The sequence below is a fragment of the Chenopodium album genome, chromosome 24 (genome assembly GCF_948465745.1).
Source record: "Chenopodium album chromosome 24, dcCheAlbu1.1, whole genome shotgun sequence".
Taxonomy (NCBI): domain Eukaryota; kingdom Viridiplantae; phylum Streptophyta; class Magnoliopsida; order Caryophyllales; family Amaranthaceae; genus Chenopodium; species Chenopodium album.
This window is the reverse complement of record NC_137857.1, coordinates 21,598,581-21,618,477: the sequence shown is the minus strand read 5'-3', so window position 1 is coordinate 21,618,477 and position 19,897 is coordinate 21,598,581. Positions and strand designations below refer to the sequence as shown.

At 33.6% G+C, this 19,897-nt stretch overlaps 1 protein-coding gene across 2 annotated transcripts; it reads left to right on the top strand.

Annotated features, from left to right (window-relative positions):
• The first annotated feature begins 207 nt into the window (after nt 1-207).
• On the top strand, nt 208-19,321 carry LOC145610334 (CBBY-like protein). Of its 2 annotated transcripts, XM_081665661.1 has the most exons (11): nt 214-565; nt 3,855-3,904; nt 3,994-4,057; nt 4,435-4,483; nt 8,229-8,297; nt 10,562-10,623; nt 10,830-10,910; nt 13,205-13,359; nt 13,438-13,522; nt 15,844-15,987; nt 18,711-19,321. In XM_081665661.1, exons 1-11 carry the CDS (start codon nt 312-314, stop codon nt 18,820-18,822), a joined length of 1,125 nt encoding a protein of 374 aa, XP_081521787.1. In that variant the 5' UTR covers nt 214-311; the 3' UTR covers nt 18,823-19,321. The 2 variants fall into 2 exon arrangements, with proteins under 2 accessions (XP_081521789.1, XP_081521787.1); XM_081665663.1 differs by lacking the exon at nt 15,844-15,987 and having other exon boundaries at nt 208-565.
• Nucleotides 19,322-19,897: the final 576 nt, after the last annotated feature.

Below are 19,897 nucleotides of genomic sequence, written 5' to 3'. Positions count from 1 at the left end.
GCAACGGAAATAGTAACGGTATTTGTCAAGTGGTAGTAATTTTTAAAAAACTCTGATTTAGGTGGTAGTAATATAAAATAAAAAATTAAAGGGGTAACAAATATGAAAACGGGTGCTTTCCCTTGTAGCAAATGTGAAATTTTCCTTATATTTATTCTTCTTTTTTAAAATGTACAAATTATAAAATTTAGATTTAATATGCTTCTAACCTAGTTGGTAGTTTGGTACTCTAATCCACGGCAAGCCAGCGGTAAAATTGTAGCGTAGATTGCGGACTCAAGAATCCAACCAAATTTTCTTGGCGCTCATCAATGGAGGTGGTCACTGCAACTCCAACTTTACGCTATTTGTCCTTCATTAAATCATCAATCAATGGCGATTTCTCTCAAAATGTTTCCACTAAACATCGTCATTCTCGGCCGTCAATTTCATCTGTTCATCTCAGTGGCTTCAATTTACGTCTCAAAGGTCGATTCTCCCAACGATTAGTCTCTTATAATTCCCTTCAGAGCTCTACTGATGACGCCTCATCTCATCGAATTGCTGTTCTTCTTGAAGTTGATGGGTAATTTTTTTTTTAGTACTCATTTTAAATTTTGCTACTGTTTGTTTAGAGATTGTCTTGAAATTGATGAATTATCACTTCCGTAATTCTGAATTTTTCATTTTTGATTTTGCTATGGTTTGGTAAGAGTTCGATTATGTGAATTATTGGATTTTAGTATTTGGGTTGCCGATGAAATCATGAAATGAACAAATGGAAAATAAGAAGAGTGATTACAGAGCTACAGCAGTTGTAGTGTTTTGGTAGTGTGGGACTGTGGGCTGATCATTACCAGATACAAATATTTTCTTCCCACTATATTCATTATATATATACTTACATACATATATATATACATAGGGGAGGGATCCGGTGAGAATAGCTTCATATGTGAGAATTCATACTTATATGAGAACTGATTTAAAATTTAGAACATGTGAGTAAAAATTTAGAACATGTGAATAAAAATTTAGAACATGCGAGTTAAAATTTAGAACATGTGACTCAAATTAAAATTTTGAACATATGAGTAATAATTTAGAACATTTGTGTGAGTAATAAGTTTAGAACATCTGATTTAAGAATTAGAACAAGTGATTAAAAATTTAGAAAATTTTGCTTTATGAAATTTTAAACATACTAGTAAAATTTAGACATTTAATTTAAGATTACGAACAAGTGAATAAAATTTTAGAACATCTGATTTAAGATTATAAACATATGAATAAAAATTTAGAACAAACTAATATAGAATATAGAAAGTGTGAGTAAAGTATTTAGAACATACGAGTAAAAAAATAAAACATATGCTTTGAAATCTGGAACATATAATTAAAATTCTTAGAACACATATGTTTTAAAATTTAGAACACATAAGTTAAAATTTTGGAACAAGTTATTTAAAATTTATGACATCAAACTTAACTAATTTATGGTTTAGAACATGTGAGTACTAAATTAGAAAATTTGATTTAATTTAGAACACCTCAAAAAAAGTTTAGAACATCAAATTTAAAATTTAGAACATATGAGTAAAAATTTAGAACATAAAGAGTGTTCTCACATATGAAAAATTCTCACATAAGAAAAATTCTCACGAGAGCCTTCCCCTATATATATATAATAGGTCCATATGTGAGAATTCATACTTATATGAGAACTGATCTATAATTTAGAACACGTGAGTAAAAATTTAGAACATACGAGTAAATTTTAGAACATGCGACCTCAAATTTAAATTTAGAGCATTTGAGTAATAATTTTGAACATATGTATGAGTAATAATTTGAAACATCTAATTTAAGAATTAGAACTTCTGATTCAAGAATTAGAACATGTGAGTAAAAATTTTAAAAATCTGCTTTATGAAATTCAGAACATATGAGTAAAATTTAGAACATCTGATTTATAACTTAGAACATGTCAATAAAAAATTTAGAACATATAAGTAAAAATTTAGAACATACAAGTAAAAATTGGAACATATACTTTCAAATTTAGAACATATAACTAAAAACCTTAAAACACACAATAAAGTTAAATTTTAGAACAAAAAAGTTAAAATTTTGGAATAAGTCATTCAAATTTATAACATCTAACTTAACTAATTTATGGTTTAGAACATGTGAGTATTAATATAGAACATTTGATTTAATTTAGAACACTTGGGAAAAAGTTTAGAACATCATATTTAAAATTCAGAACATAAGAGTAAAAATTTAGAACATGCGAGTAAAAATTTAGAACATAAAAAGTGTTCTCACATAAGAAAAATATATATATATAGGGGGAGGCTCTGGTGAAAATTTTTCTTATGTGAGAATTTTTTTTATGTGAGAACACTCTTAATGTTCTAAATTTTAACTCTTATGTTCTAAATTTTAAATCTTATGTTCTAAACTTTTCCTTACGTGTTCTAAATTAAATCAAATGTTCTAATTTAGTACTCACATGTTCTAAATCATAAATTGGATAAGTTTGATATCATAAATTTTAAAAAACTTGTTCCAAAATATTAACTTATATGTTCTAAATTTTAAAATGTGTGTTATAAGATTTTTAATTGTATGTTCCAGATTTTAAAGCGTATGTTCAATTTTTTTACTCGTATATTCTAAATTTTATACTCACACTTTCTATATTCTATATTAGTTTGTTCTAAATTTTTATTCACATGTTCATAATCTTCAATCAGATGTTCTAAATTTTACTCATATGTTTAATATTTCATAAAGCAAATTTAATAAATTTTTAATCACTTGTTTTAATTCTTAAATCAGAAGTTCTAAACATATTACTCACACTGATATTCTAAATTATTACTCATATGTTCTAAATTTTTTTTTGAGTCACATGTTCTAAATTTTTACTCGTATGTTCTAAATTTAAGATCAGTTCTCATATAAGTATGAATTTTCACATATGAGCCTATTCTCACCGGATCCCTCCCCTATATATATATATATATATATATAGACATACACATATATAGACATACACACACACACACACACACACACACACACACACACACACATATATATATATATATATATATGTGTGTGTGTGTGTGTGTGTATATATATATATATATGTATATATATATATGTATATATATATATATATATATATATATATATATATATATATATATGTGTGTGTGTGTGTGTGTGTGTGTGTGTGTGTGTGTGTATGTCTATATATGTGTATGTCTATATATATATATATATATATATATATATATACCGCAATGAGTAACCTTGATAATTTTTCCACTTTAGTTTGTATAATTGCATGTACAACAATTTGATGCACCATTTGTACAAAGAGGTAGGGCCTGTTGTGTGTAGCATAATTTCAATTCATTTCAGTTTAGCTCCAATCAGTTCAGTTCCTAATTTCCTTCTCTCATAAACAACCATTTTAGCTCAATTTAGTTCTGTAAGTACTGCTGCTTGAGTTGTGAACATGATAGCACCCTCTTGGCCTAAATCTTATGGTCAAATGCGCCCATAAGACTAGCCACATTCCTTAAACATGATATTTATTACTAATTTGGTGAGAGCTACTTATGATTACACGTCAACAAAGGTCAATAGTTGACTGCCCCCACTGTACAGGCAAGCTTTAGCATGACAGTAACTTGAAGTCATTCAGAAAAGCGTTAACAAGAATATGAGAAAAAGGCCCATATTATAAGGCCAATAGACATAATTTGTTTTCGGTGATTGTTAAGATAAAACTGACTCAGGTTGTCTGATATTAACAAAGTACAAAATTTGACCAACAATGGTTGCTTTCGTTATTTCAGGGTCCTCATTGACGCTTATCGATCAGGGAACCGGCAGGCCTTCAATGTAGGTGCGAAAGAGGCAACTAAGAGTATTAGCTTGGTTTTTTTGAGTTGGTGATGTAAATCCTCACTTTCCTATTATACTGATATTTGTCAGCTTTTCAAAAGCTCGGACTGGACTGTGCAAAATGGACAGAGCCTATATATTCAGACCTTTCAAGGTATAAGCTTGCTCTTTCTTTTGGTTTTTACTTCAGTTTTTTTGGTGGAATGTGTCTGGGCCGTGGGGGTAGCATGGCTGGTCATGGTAAGGCAGTAAGGTGTGGTCTTTGGTGCTGGGAAGGGAGAGGAAGCAAATTGCTGTTAGTTGTCCCAGATTCCCAATCCCTGGACCAGGTATAAAGGAGGGGGGAAGGAGGGGGGGGGGGGGGGGGGGACACTACTGTATATAACTGGCTTTGGATGCGGAGTTGGTAGTTGAAGTTAATTAAGTTTTTAACTGTGCATATCCAAGATAAATGTGCTCTACTTTTCTGCTGTTTAAGATTTATGAAAAAGATTATTCAGGATTTCCTCAAGAATATTGTACCATTGACAGGAAGGGTGTTGGCGATGAAGAAAAAATGCTTGCTTTATATTTTAATCGGGTTAGTAATACTCACTTCCTTTAAAAGAGCACGTGTTGTATGCGATGTGTGTTGATTTTGTATGTGGTGGTGCTGCTCTAAAAAGTTTTAGATAAAGTGATAATCCTCTTGTAGCGAACTGGTTTTTGGTTTGTGTGGCGTTGTTTTCGAGGCGGCCGTAACTAAGAAGTTTAAAGTTTGATGCAAAAGAAGATTTTCCAATTGAAAATCCCTTACAACATGAACTAACCAAAATGATGCAGTTTTGTTTTTACACCATGTTTAAAAGTTAAAATTAATTACTGGAATTTTGATAGCAGCAATTATAGGTGATATTAGTTATTTATTTATTATTATTTTTTTTTGTATCATGCCTCCGTTTTTAATAGTTGCTCCACTTTTCTTTTTCGGCCGTTTTTAAATACTTGCTCTATTTCCTTATTCGGAATACTTTTACAATATTTAATTCGTTTCTCTCATCTAGTGGACCCAACATAAATCATATTTTATTAATTTTATGTTCTCTCTCCTCCAATTCTCTCCATTTCTTTTGCTTTTTACAATATTTTATTCTACCACCTACCCCACTACCTCCATATTTTATTACTTTCTCCAATTTCTCCTAAAACTCCATGCATGGAGAAATGGAGCAAGTATTTAAAAACGGAGGGAGTACTTAATACTTAGTTTATATCAGTTATTAAAATATCAATATTAGCTATATCGATATTAGCTATTGAATTTGTGTTACTGTTGTGTTTATCAATTGTTGATTGATAAATATTTCATAATTTATTAAATCTTGATATAAGCTATCTACTTTTTTATATTAGTTAATAAATTGTCGATAAATCAAGAATTTTATTATTAGTTAATAAATTGTCAATTTGAGTTATCAAATGATGCAATATATGCTAATTCCATATCCTTAGATGCTTGTTTAACTGGATGCCTTAGGTCGGCATGATCAGTGTAATTAAAGGCTCGCATTAGGCACATCTAGGCACTAGGCAATTAGGGTAGAGCTCCTTGTTTTTTTGCTTCATAGAGGCGCACATTGGCAATTTTCTTATTGTGTGCTTTTCTTCAAAAAGGCGCACCAAAGCGCGACCAAGGAACGCTTAGGCGCGCTAGGACCTTCATCGCCTCATTCCACCGTTAGCCTTTTTATACATTGGGAATATTGGTAGTTTTCCTCTCCAAAAAAACTTTGACCAATGTCATAGGTTACCGGCGAACTGCCACCTTTAGAGATCTCCCTTGCCGCCTTAGTTTCAACATGCTTATCTTTTTGCTTTTCCCTCCTTCTCTCTATTGGTATTATGGTAGAGGTGTCAATCATTGCCCTTTGCGGTCACTAAGTGTTGTTAGCTATCCCAAAGAAGTGACTTTAGGGTCCTTCTGTGAGTATTTGTGACACCTTACTAAGTAGGGGTCGAATAGAATTAGCCAAATACACCACGCCGGTCGGCTACTCCAAAGATACCACTCTACTAATTCCTAGATACACATACACTACTAGGTTTAATTGAGAGAAACCTACATAGATTGTAGGGAAATAGAGTCTATATTGTGGAATTTCACGAATCATATTCACACAACTAATAAGGATTTACAATCATAACACACAAAGAATCACATAATTCGTACCTTTGAAGCGTGATTTTCACGATGCGATGGACTATCAATTAGGGAGATAATAAAGCCCTAAGCGTTGCTTCTGTAATTAGCTCACAGAATTTGAATGAGCCGTCCACCAATGCTATATTGGTCGGATGAAGGAGGAATGCATCACGATCACCACCTTTACGGACAATCGACCACCACAAACCACCACCACCCCCCCTTGCACTACCACCGACGCAAGGAGGAGAAAGAGACGTGTGAGAGAGGGGTTGGTTTGTGTTTGCGGATTAAGGTTTGATGAACTGATCATTGAATGTTATGTTCAACCCTTGACACCTAGTCTATTTATAATCATATTATAATTAGACTAGGAAGCATAGCCCAAACCCCTTAAGACTCCTCATATGGACGACCACCTAGAGGGAGAAGGCCCGTCATGGGCCTCTTCTTCTTGTGGTCAATCTAGCCCCTTTGTATGATCTTATAGGATCCGTTCAATTGGGCTTTGACCTTTTTTACTAGCCCAAAGACCGTTAGTACCTCAAGCTATGATAAAACGATGACCCAAATGAACGAACTTAATTATCTCCATAATTTGATACATTTATATATCTAGTAATTGCAATTGACAAAAGACATAAAACCTTCAATCTCCCACTTTGATGAGACAAGTGTACAATATTCTAATTCCTTAAGTCAATTTGTGTTAATTTGAAATATAATTGCATCACATGTCAGAGATCACATTAATCTCATTTCTTGAAATTTGAGTTGGAATTGCAAACATATGATTACTATGTAATCTATTTGAGCACGGCCATACATTTTCTCAAATTCTCCCATGACAAATTTCCTAATTAAATAGGTAGACTCAATCCAATCCTTGTAACAACCAAAGCTTCCACTCAAATTTTGTAGTAACAAAGGAAACACCCTTGATAGTCTCCTTTTACGGCATGACGTTTTGATATCCCATAGTTAAAACAATCATCTAATGAATACGATGTTTCACTCATGTCAAAGGAATCCACTAATATATCAAGAATAGTTAAATCATGCATCATTCATACGTATCCATGTGATTAACTGCGCTATCAATCAATCTTACATACTAGTTTACTAATTGAATTAATGATTTTGAACTAGGAACTTAAATAAATGAATTCAGTTCACCTATGGGGTTTCATTCACCGAATTAAGTATTTGAAGATCCCAACAATTCATATTATTTTGTTCACGGTTGTCGCACAGCAAGCGTGCAAAACTCTCTGGATTGGATTTGTTCTTGAGCTTTGGCTGTGCGGGTTCTGACAGGGGCGCGCGCCCGCACAGCTGGACGCGCGCTCGCACATTGGGCGCACGGAAGTCGCACAAAGTCCCCTGCTCAACTCCTTGAATCTCCCCTTTGCGCGCCTTCTCACAGGCTGCGCCCGCACAGACCATGTGTGCTCTCGCCTTGGCTTAATGCTTCCTTCTTCTAACGCCATGGTTCCTACAAAACACAATCGACAAAACTGAACTAGAAAATACACAAAAAGGAGAAAAACTAGAAAAGAAGACGGACAAAAGAAAAGAGAACTAAAGGTAAGAAAGAGGGGTACAAACAAGCTACAAGTATGAGGAAAACCATTAGAATGAGCTCTTGATCGTGGCATAAATGCCACTCATCAGTTTTAGTTAAGAGGGTAGTAGCTTTACAAAGTTGATGTGGGAAAGCAAGTTATGAGGCATTGTAGCTTGTCATTGGCTCTCTCATATTCAGGTTGTTCTATTCTTTCTTTCTTAAAGTCATTGCATGTATCATTTGTGAGTGGTTATGTGTTATGAAAAATAAGCTGCGGTATGTTGGGAATTGTTGTTATTGTATTATTATTATTATTATTTTTTTCCATTACAAGTAATATATGTTAGTGGATATGTGCTGTGAAAATAATTTCCTTTTTATTCTAAGTAAATTGAATTGAGTACGTAGGAAGATCAAAAGCTTGACATCAAGAGTTTGGGTGCTTAATACAGATATAAAGTTTCTTGGTTGTCTCTTTAACATATATGGCATGGTTACTGGTTAAGCTGTTTGTCCCCTTTTCTAATTTTTACTTTATCTTATATTTGTATTTCATGCCTTTTTTTTTTTTGACAGATTGGATGGCCTACATCTCTGCCGACCAGTGATAAGGATACCTTTATGAAAAGTGTTTTACAGGAAAAGGTGCTTTTTTAATTTTTTTTTTTTTTTATTATTTTTTTTAATTATTTTTTATCTTTTATTATCCTACATATGTTTATGAATGGATATGATCTATTTGCTTGAAGTTTCATGAGGTTGCCCATAATTGTTACTTTAAATCTCTTTGCTCCATATATGATGTAATACTACGTATATAATATTAGCTTTTTACACACGCGATGTGTGTGTAAAATTTATGGAAATCAAAATTAAGGAAATGATAATGTTAATGGTACTCAAATATCACTTGTAAAATTGGCATTATATATTCCTCTCTTTCCTTTATTGTTATGTAAGACGTATATAGACGTGATACATGTGCTAATTGTAGGGTTTAAAATTATTTAAAGTTATTTTCAAATGCGCTGAGATTGATTATTTAACACATTTTTATTCCAATGGACGAAACATGTTATAAATTATTAGCTCTTAGTTGTAAATTGTATTGTTAGCTGTATATGCATGTGATACATTTGTTAATGTGTGAAGTTTGAAAATTTTTAAAGTTATTTCAAAAGCGTTGAGATAATTATGAAGCACATTGTTATTTCATGATATGAAACATTATAAAAATTAACATCACATTGTATGATATATTAACATCTAATTTTACGATCATACTAGTTGTTTTCTAAGCAACATGGTATTCCCCATAAATTTAAGGGAACTTCTATATGGTGGCCTCCTAGAAACAAAAATTTTATTTGGTAGACAAACTTTTTCCAATTCTATCAAGTGACACTCTAAACTTGAAAAATTAAGCATAGTGCCCTTTTTTTTAGTTTTATGGCTAAGCTTTATAATTAAAATGGTAACCTTAGTTTATTTTTTAATAAAAAAAAATTAAATTATTTTATAAGCAATAAAAAAAGGAAAAATCACCACCACCCCACTCTCCTTCCCAGTCACCATCGCCACCTTTTCCAGCCACTATCAATCTTCCCCGCCCTGCCACCCCCGCCGGCGACCCACCCCCTCCCTTTTCCCTTTACCCCAACCCTCCTCTCCTCTTGCCGGTGATCCCGAACCTCTCACTAAACCCTAAATTTTCCGCACCTCTTCCCCCACCGAAAAATCTCCCCTCCCTTTTTCTCACCTCTGAATGGCAAGGGAGAAAGGAGGTGGCTGGCCGGTGGGGGTGGGGGGATGGTGGGTTTATTTTTGTTTGTTTGAAGGAAGGATTAATTTGAGGGATGTTAGTCTTTTAATTACTTTAGGTTAGATAATGGACCATTTAAATGTTGGTTAGTCGATTTAATGACAATTAAGCCACTTTAGTGAGTTAAACGAAGCTAGAGTGCCACTACAGAGAACTTAAAAAAAGATTTGTCCAAATAGAACATTCACTCTTGGAGGTTACCATGTAAAATTTCTCAAAATATAAATATCATATATCTAGATATAATAACTTTTAGGCCTGCAATCAGATCTTAATCCATCTTTTAAGGTCTTCTCGAAAGTGAAATTAGTTTATTGACAAGTTGAGACTATGTTCCATTTCGATATTAAATGAGTGATTCACGTGGATTTGATTGATGAAATACTTTTATGATTTATATTTTGATGATTTGCCTTCTTTGGAGCCATGTGAATTAAATGCAAGAGATATCTTAATTATTATGGGAAAAGTGTTTATTATAGTAGTGTTTAAATAACAATGAGGGGCAAATAAGTTTTTCTAGGTGGACACCTTCACCTCCACTTCAATTATATTGAGATAATAAAACATAATGAAGTGGTGGAGTATTTGATCAAAGTAGATTAGGAGTTTTAAGATATTGCTCCAATGCTGTAATAATACTACTGTATGTATATTTTTTAAAAGTTAGTATTTAACATAATAGATCGGAAAATTTAAGTCTTTGTTACCATTTATCAAAATCTGTCAAAGTGCTCTAGTAGTTAAGCTTAAGTTTTTGGAATTTTAAGGTAATCATACGGCCATTTTTATTTTATTTATTTTTTTTTATCAAGTGACTTTTAGTTTACCATACGGCTTAGTTGTTTTGAGTTAGTTCATAACTTGTATTTGATAAAATTTTCAGCTTCACACATAATGAGATATAGTATACAGTTGTCATGATAACAATTGAAGAGCCAAAGGATTTTTTTGTCCTATTATCATGGGAAACACTAGATGCTGTTAGTCTTATGCTCATGTATATTTTAATTTGCTCCCTTAATATATAATTATTTCATGTTGATTGCAACACATGCTGAATATGATATTTGCTTACAATTCACAGAAGAAGGCGTTGGCTGAATTTATGAGTTCAAAGAACACACCTTTACGACCTGGGGTTGAAAAGTAAGCATCTTAGTCTTTTGATTACATCTTAAATTCTTTTGAGTGAATGTCAAAATAATGAATCCATGCTAGATGTTAGCTTAAGTTATGTGAATATGTGAATTAGAGATTTGAAAGCAACTCCTAATGTTTCTTTTTAGAGGATAATACTCTTTCTGGTTCCTTATATGTTTTGTTTTGTTTTATTTATTTATTTTTTTTTTCAGATTTATTGATGATGCATGTGACGAAGGAATATGCGTTGTTATTTTGACAGCATCTAGTAAGTTTGGGGAAGAGACAGCAAGGTCTGTTTTCCATTCTTTATAAGCTTTGTGGAATCTTTAAGAGCTTATCGAGTCAAGATTGATATTTCAAGAAGTCATTTTTGTTGTCTAGATTGTGCATAGACTCTTAGAGCAATGCCAGAAACTTTGAAAATGATGTACTCCCTTCGTTTCATAATAATCGCAACACTAGGAAAGGCACAAAGGTTTAGGAGAGTTATAGGATGGGGACCAAAGGAGAAATTATATATATATATATATATATATATATATATATATATATATATATATATATATATATATATATATATATATATATATATATATATATATATATATATATATATATTTTTACGGGAGAAATTTTATTAATATAAAGTAAAGTTAATGGAGTATAATTAATTGTAAATAGAAGAGAGAAATAATAAAATAAGTAGTATAAGTGGGGTTGGTAGGAGAGAGTAATATTAAAATATTAGCGGGTCCTTACCAAATAAGGAAGTGTTTCAATTATTATGAAATTCCAAACGACGATGAGGCTAAGTGAACAAAACGGATAAAAAAGGAAAGTCGTTAGAAACTGTATATTCAACTGTAGAAGAACATTCACAATGTTTGGTACTTCAAACTATATGATTTGTCTACCAATTAGATAGGTATAGTTTCTTACAATTAATTTTCAATGTTTTCAAGCAGCTTGCTCATGACTTGATCTTATACTTTGTATTGTTGTTGAAGATTAAATTTCAGTGAAGACCACGTAGTTAATCATCCTTGCCCTTTCATCAAATTTAATAGTGTTTTGTATTCACCTAGTCTTCACTGTGTTCTTTTTCTTGGTTAGCCCTATCTCTCTAGCTTCCCCTTACCTCACCCTCCATGCCCCGTTTAATTACTTTTGTTTCACTTTCTTGCTGTATTCTTTGTACATGCTTATTCATAGTTTATGAATGTAGATCACTGCCTTCGTTCTAGTATAATGGTTATTCTTTTTAGTTTATAATGGTTACACTCTCACTTTGCTTATCCCTTGTTACTGATTTCGGCAAGACTGTTTTGTTCCAAACCTGGGCTAGACCTTCTCGTTTGCCAATAGAATCAGGGGAGGGGGAAGGCCTTGGATCTTAAGTCTAGCACTCCTGTCCGGAATATAATCAGGGGAGGGGGAAGGCCTTGGATCTTCATTTTGGTATTTGACCCCTATCCGCAGTCTTTCGGGGGGAGTACCCCCCTCGTTGTTCCTCTTGTTCATATTAAAAAACATGATCTGAACATATATAGCGTCAGATGTTATGAAAGTAAGATAATCTCCGAAAGCGAAGAAATGAAATCAAAGCACATTGGAATCATCAAGCATATAACATGTGTGCCGCAAGTGATCTGTCTGCGCTAAGGCTGAATAGTAGGTTGGCTTATCTTGCCTCTATCTTCCGGGGAATCCTAGGCTCTTTAAATTGGTTCATCTTCAACAACACTAATATGGTTCATTTTTGTGTTATTGAAGACGAAACTTCTGTGTACCCAAGGTAGTATTAGTACACAATCATCCTTATGAAACCAAAATGAATAATCAAACCATTTTAGACCACTAATATGGTTTGTACAATTGTTGTGAAAGATGAATCAATTGCTCAATTCGACACAGATAAGTGTCCAAGCCGGCTATGTATTGGAAAGTTTCCATGATTGAATAGAATGACGTGTCGGAGGGTCATATCCATGTCCAAGTGGCGAGGGTCTGACACGGGTACTTGAGGTGAAATGAAGGTCCGAGTAACTTAGGATAAAGTTACCATACATCCATTATAAATTTATAACCATCACCATGTAAAAAGAATTATTATAAAAGCTATCTTTGTGGGATTTATTTTTTTATTTTTTAAAAATGTGATTAAACCACTAATTGGCCCTCATTGCACCAAATCAGTTTTTGCTATGTGATTTGGTTTAAAAAAACCTCAAAACATATTTTTACGAATTGGTTTAGTTGGCAAATCGTACCAAACTAGATCGTGAACACCCCTAGCATGTCTCTTGCTTTGTGTACACACTTTTGAAATGTAGGTAAATTATTTCTCTGCTAAGGTGCATAATTTTTAAGTTGGTTTCATCATTTTTAGGGTGAATAAGTTCTGAGCTACAAGTGCAGAAACTGTTTAACTTTATTTTAGAAATATTCAAGTTAACCAAAAGAGTACGCAATTGTAGTTCAAAAATTACACATTTGAAATGAAAATGATGAATCTGTTATTTGAATACCATGACCTACTGTTTATGACTCCCTAATGTTGATAGTTAGTCTTCTTATGACTTAGAGCAATTGTTGAGAAGCTTGGCCCAGGAAGGATGTTGAAGGTAAAAGTTATTGGGAAAAAAGAGATAGAGGAGAGTTTGTATGGGCAATTTATACTTGGTTTGGGAAAGTTCTCGGGTCTGGATGAGGAACTTGCTAATGAAGCAAGTAAAGCAGGTGATTTCTCCATTTATATCTCATGTATTAGTTTTTGATGTTTGCATGCTTAAGTGTTAGCGGTCTGCTGTTGAATAGTTGCTGCAGAGAAAAAAAGGATTGTTGAGGATGTAGCATCCATGCTGAAGCTGCGCGTTGATATCAACACTGGCACACCCGAAAGGTTTTTATTTATTTATTTATTTTGTAAAATTCCTCTCTATGTACACACACACACACACACTCATTGACACACACTAATTAAGGGGATAAATATGTTGTTGCCATTCACACAAAGAGAATAATAAGAAAAGAAGGCTAACCAAGGACAATCTCACTACGTAAGAGGCAAACGAGGAACCATGAATGTAACAAAAGCATTACACCTTGTGGATCCAATCTATGCTTTCAATTGTATCCTACAAAATAAGATTAGAAAACACAAAGAATTATCTTAGTAAACAAGAACAAAAGAACGAAAACTATAAACAAATAGAAAAAGAATGAACAAGAAGCTATCCACAAGTTTGGATTAAGGGGATTTGGATTATGGAGAATTAAATTTCAATGTCAAGAAAGAAGGAAATACATCAAACCCATCATCATCATCACATCAATACAATTAACGCTTCATGGAATACCTAACAAACATTCACCAACCACATCAAAACAATTATCCTATAAGCAAACATCCTCATGTGCAAAAAACTATCTTACCACACCACATTCCCTATTAACATTTCAAGCGATCATGAATATCCTCTTGCGTCAACATTTTTCTTGTGGTGATTGCCATCGAGTTGACGTCATAGATTTCGTAATGGATTATTTCTATCATATGCATTTGCATCATACTAATGATCCCCTTAGTACATACAAAGTGAACACTAAGTGCATATAAGAAGGAACTAGATGAGAAGATGGAAGAGGATGTTCAAGAGCTCACCATCCACGATCTCTACCAAGTAGGAAGCGCCAAAGGTATACTTTAAATATTTGCCTGAGGTATGTGTTTCTTGAATCCAATGACACTTATCCCATCATTCAATGTTTTGAGGAAGCAATGTAAAGCTTTGGGCCATACTCTTGATGGCATCAAAGGTATTAGTCCCGTGCTTTGTATGCTTAGAGTCGATCTAAAGGAGAGTGCTCAGCCGTGTAAACAAAGGCAAAGGAAAGTTAACCCTTTCTTAAATAAAGTTGTGAGGAAGGAAGTTTCCAAACTACTGATGTGTGGATCATATACCCAATAGCTCATAGTGATTGGGTATCCCTGGTTCAATTAGTGCCTAAGAAGGGTAGTATGACGGTAGTGGAAAATAACAAGCATCACATGATCCTAATACGAGTCGAGTTGGAGTTGGAGAATGTGCATTGACTATTGTCAATTGAACACAACAAGAATCAGTGAAGCTCAGGCATTAGGTGGAGCATGGCTAAGGAGACAGGAGTGCCCGCTTTGTTTAATGGTGGGCACTTCTTTGGGTATTCTTTAGCTTAATCAAAACTACAACTCATCCTTTACACCTACAAACACGAGCAAACACACAAGGATGGAAAGACTAAAGACACTACTATTGTATCAAAATGAGTTAGAAAAGGGGTTAAATAAGAATAAAGACTATGAAAACGAAATATATACACTACTTAAAGTGGATTAAAAATTCACCATCAAATCCCCCCGGCTAGCTTATGGGATTAAGGCTTTGATTGATTGAAATCTCCTAAGCTAGCTTATTGATTGTCCTAACAAGAGGAAATAAGATAGTGGTTTCCTCATAAAATCATTTATCTAGAGATTTAAAAATTTTCCAAAAGAAGCAAGTAGAGCATAAATCGAATGTCAAAAAATTAGCATAGAACATACTAAACCCCAAACTAACAAGTCAAATAGAGTGATGCTTAATCTCGATTAGTGCAAACATTTCTTTCCCATGTTCAAATCGGCCCTCGTAAGTGACATTACGAGTGTCCCATTGGGAGCTAGAGTACAATGTATTTATTGTAGGATATTGGAATAGAGGAAAATATGGAGAGTAGAGAGGATTTGGTGCATCCTAACACTCACTTATCCGGTTATCCATGTGTAGTATAGGTACACCCTCTCTTGATCCTTGAAAGCTTCTCCATGTTGGATTTTTGTGTAAAAATTTGACCATTACTAATCACAAATGTAGTAGCATTTCATTTTTCTAATGAAAAAGTCATGTGTATTTGATTTATGTCTAACAATGTAATATTACATGATGAATTTACATTTTTTTTCTTTTCATATTACCATTCAAAGTTTGACATTGAGGTCCAAGGTGGGCACTCTTTCAAAGACGGTGGAGTGTGCAACATCAGATTTCTGTGTCAATCAAAATTTTTTATTTTCCTAAGGGTTTAGGTTTTCCTTCTCTCTTTTAAGTTTGACATGAAAACTATTGTACTTAGCTATCATGTGCTAATAAAAAAAGCGCCTTTGGATTCCTTAGCTATTCTGATATGATGAGTGTTAACCAGTTTGCGTGAGGTTGTGGCTGCACTTCGAGCAGGTGCTGAAAATGCAGAAGCACCTGTCTGCAATTGTGTGCTTGTTACTGGAAGTCAACCTTTAATTGCTGCTGCTGAGTCTACAGGCATGCCATGCATTGTTCTCAGAAACAGGTATAGTGTTTTCTTGGCTTAATGTCCTGTATTGAAAATACTCATGACTGTGGGTTATCATATACTCTTTGGTAGCAAATTCTAGTTAGTAGGAATGGTTTAGGATAAAGATAACCATTTTATAAAATAAGATTTAACGGATAATCTCTGTGTCAATTCTGTTTAACGATTGAAGGATGCAGCTTCAAAACACGTTTGATTGCTGAAAGTGAAAATAAATAAAATAAAGGGAAATTATCAATGATACATTCCAGTTGTTGACTTTTATCAATGATACACCTCATTAAACTTTCATCATCAGCAGTACACCTAAACTTTTCCCTAATTAACTACAGTAACTTAAACGTTAAGCAAACGTTAATTATGATTAGTTGACAGCGTTTTAAAGGTTATGAGGGTAAAAGTACCTGATTGCCCCTCCCATTCAATTTCCCTCCAAATTTCCCTTCCATTTTGCCCTCCCTTTTTGTGAAAATTCCCCTACTTATAGACCTTCCTGTTTATATTGCGTTTCCATTTCCCCTCCCTTTTTTCTTTCAATTTAAACCTAAGTTAAACATTTAAAAAGTAGCATTGTTCCATGCAAACACAAACACAATTTCCCAAACAAATGTAGTTTTATATCTAACAAAATACAAAATTTAGCACGCAAATATGATCATATGGAAATCGAGCATAATTCAGAGCAAAATCCAACAACAATTACAAATTGTACTCAAAATCCAACAAACTACACAAAGATGCATACGTTAACTTAAACCTAACAATTAAACCAAAAAAGCCAAAATTCAAAACAAAAGTAAGCAACCTTTTAAAATCCACAAAGAATCGCTAAATCTCCAAGCTCGAGCGTCAATTAGGGTTTTAGAGAAGAAGAACAGGAGAAGGAGATGGAGATGAACGATAAAAAATTTTGTATTTAATGATGTTGGTTGGGCTTGGAAGGACTCTTAATGAGTGGGGGGGGGGACATTTTAGTCAAGCCAAGTCAGACCAAAATCGGCGTTGACTAATCACAATTAACGTTTAGGTTACTGTAGTTTATTAGGGAAAAGTTTAGGTGTACCGCTGATAACGAAAGTTTAATGAGTCGTATCGTTGATAAATGTCGAAACCTAGAGTGTATCATTGATAATTTCCCTAAAATAAATGCCGTTGTCGATAGGAGTGTCAGCGTAACCAGTCGAGGCACGCTGCGTATTCCTCTCAGCCTTTTAACCAATGGAAATTAGCCTGTTTAAGTTGTAACTTGTACATTTAAACAACTACATCTGAAAATAATTCTAAAAATTAAATTGCCAACTGTCATAAAGGTTTATGATTTGTATATAGAGACCTATTCTGCCATACTTTGGCAGTCTTTAAAATCCACCTTACCCGGTCTTTAAATTTGTGTTTACACTTCCATTTTCTAATAATAATTATCAATGGTTTACAGCAAAAATCATGTGAACTTGCACTGCCTTCATCTCCACGTGTACTGCCCCTCCTATTTTTCATATCTTCAATACCCTCCCTCCAACTAGGCATGGTATTAATCATGCCAAGATTGGACAATAATTCATTGAACTGGCTTGAACACAGGACCTTAGTAAACACATTTGCTGTCTAAGCATGCTCCCCAGTGAGTATGCTTGTAATTTTGCTAAGTTAACATCACTAATCAGGGTATGCACTAAGGCTTTATCGTGAGGTGTGAAGAATGCTAATACCAGGCAAAAAGGAGTTAGACTCACAGGCCACGAGAGTTTTACATCTGAAGGTCTACCTTGATCACTGGGTGTGAAGAATGCTAATACGAGGCAAAAAGGAATTATAATCCGGATGAGATAAACATTTGTCACTCAAACACTTTTCACATTTTTGTTTTTATAGTACGAAGTAATCAATAAGTAGTCCCTTAGTGAGAGGATCATGGTTGGTGAGTACCAGAGATTATTTGGTTCATGTGAGATGCAACTAAACCCCATTTTTGGATGAAGGCTTTGGTGGGATTTCTGAATTGGGATATCGTCCTCGTGCCCAAGAAGGATGGATGGTGGTGGTGATTGTTGTTGTTATTGAGTAGTCTCTTCAACACATCACTTCAACAATAATGATATAGGAGAAGATCTTTAATGACCCATGTGTGACACACTCCTATATAAGTCATGTCTAGATTTTCATCCCAAAACTTAAACATCCACAAATAAATCCTTTTATAACAATGATTTCCTAATGAAAATCATAATGTGGAATTTGACGAATTTGTCACGAATCATTTACCGACAATATTGTTTCCATAGCCACAATTTAACAACCCACACGTCAAAACAATAAAGTTGGTTTTACTATGCTTCAATAATATATTTAGTGATGTCATTTTCGTCATTGTACTGGTTGAAGTTATAAAATGTTGTAATGCAGTTTTAATAACAGTGTAATAATATTTAAAGTTTGCTTTTAAGTAAATAATACTAGTAATACTAAGTAGTTTACATATGCACAACTTAAGATATTATTGTTCAAAGATTTACATTGACATGCTTGAAAAGTTAAAGTTCAACCATTATATGGAAACATGCGAAGCTATGAATTTTAGAGTTTGGAATGAAATTAAGAACTTCAGACAACTTTCTCAACTCTCAGATTTGGTCGTTTGAGTACAGTTTTGTGAAATGTTAAGTATATTTAGACTCATTACTGATTTGACATACCTGAGTGTATTTCATTTTTCATTTCAGCTTGACATACAGAGCAGAGTTCCCATCAGCAGTTGCTGTCATGGATGGTTTCGGAGATGCAGACCTAACAGTACCTAAACTACGAATGACACTTTCAAGATTGTCCCAATGATGACACTTCTCATTGCAAACTGTTGCATCTTGCTGCTGGCTTGATTATCTTTACCAAATATTACATGTCGGCACATCTTCAACATCTTTGCCTTCCTAGTTAACTGGTTTGATTAGCAGGAATAATGAAGGTTGTTTATAAATGAATATGGAGTAATAATTATCGTGACCACTGATGCAGCCATATAGGTTGTGTTATTATGTTAATTGATTATTGCATTTTGAACTCAACTTTTGTGGTAGTAGTAGAAAGAACTAGATATACGAGTGCTAGATAGATTTTTGAGCAATTTTGTTCACAATGAGGGAAAAGCGATCCCATTCACATGAGAATGGGTCTCAAACTCTCAATGTGAAACTCATTTTATGTGAGAATAGATCATGTCATTGGATGATTTAGGATGATTTATGATGTAATACGTTGTAGCTCACATAACTACCTATTTAATGGCAATTTATAATTCTTGATAAAAAAAATAAAAAAAAGTTAGTCTTGTGTAGCCACACCTTGTGACCACTTATGAAAGAACAAAAAATCTTTATGAGGTCTCTTGAGTATCTCATTCAAGGTATGAGATCTTTTTTTTTTTTTTTTTTTTTGGTGTTTAGAGAGCCACAAGGGCGGGGTGAGAATCGACCTCAGGATCTCCTGGGATCGGGAGAGGGAAGATCTAACCAATTGAGAGGTTCTCACTTTCAGGTATGAGAACATCCTATGTCGGTTCATAATTTTGAGAGGTCTCTTGAGTTTTTTCCATTTTATTACTCTATTTCAGGAAACCCTTTAATATTTTATTTTTCTAAATTCGTTTTGTTTGCCATTTTATACCAAACTACCAGTGTATTTGTTTTCAAAAAAATGTCAAGCACATGAGGCAAGCTATGACCATTTATTTGTTGATGATAGTGATTTTACTAGTACTTGTATTGTTAAGTCTCCTACATTCAGACAAGTTGACGCTGATGTCCAATCCAGTTGTGAACTCTGGCCGACAACGCTAGGTAACTACAATTGCCACAGATCTATGATAAAGCATTTCAGTGAATACGGTACAATTTATATTTAATTAAAAAAA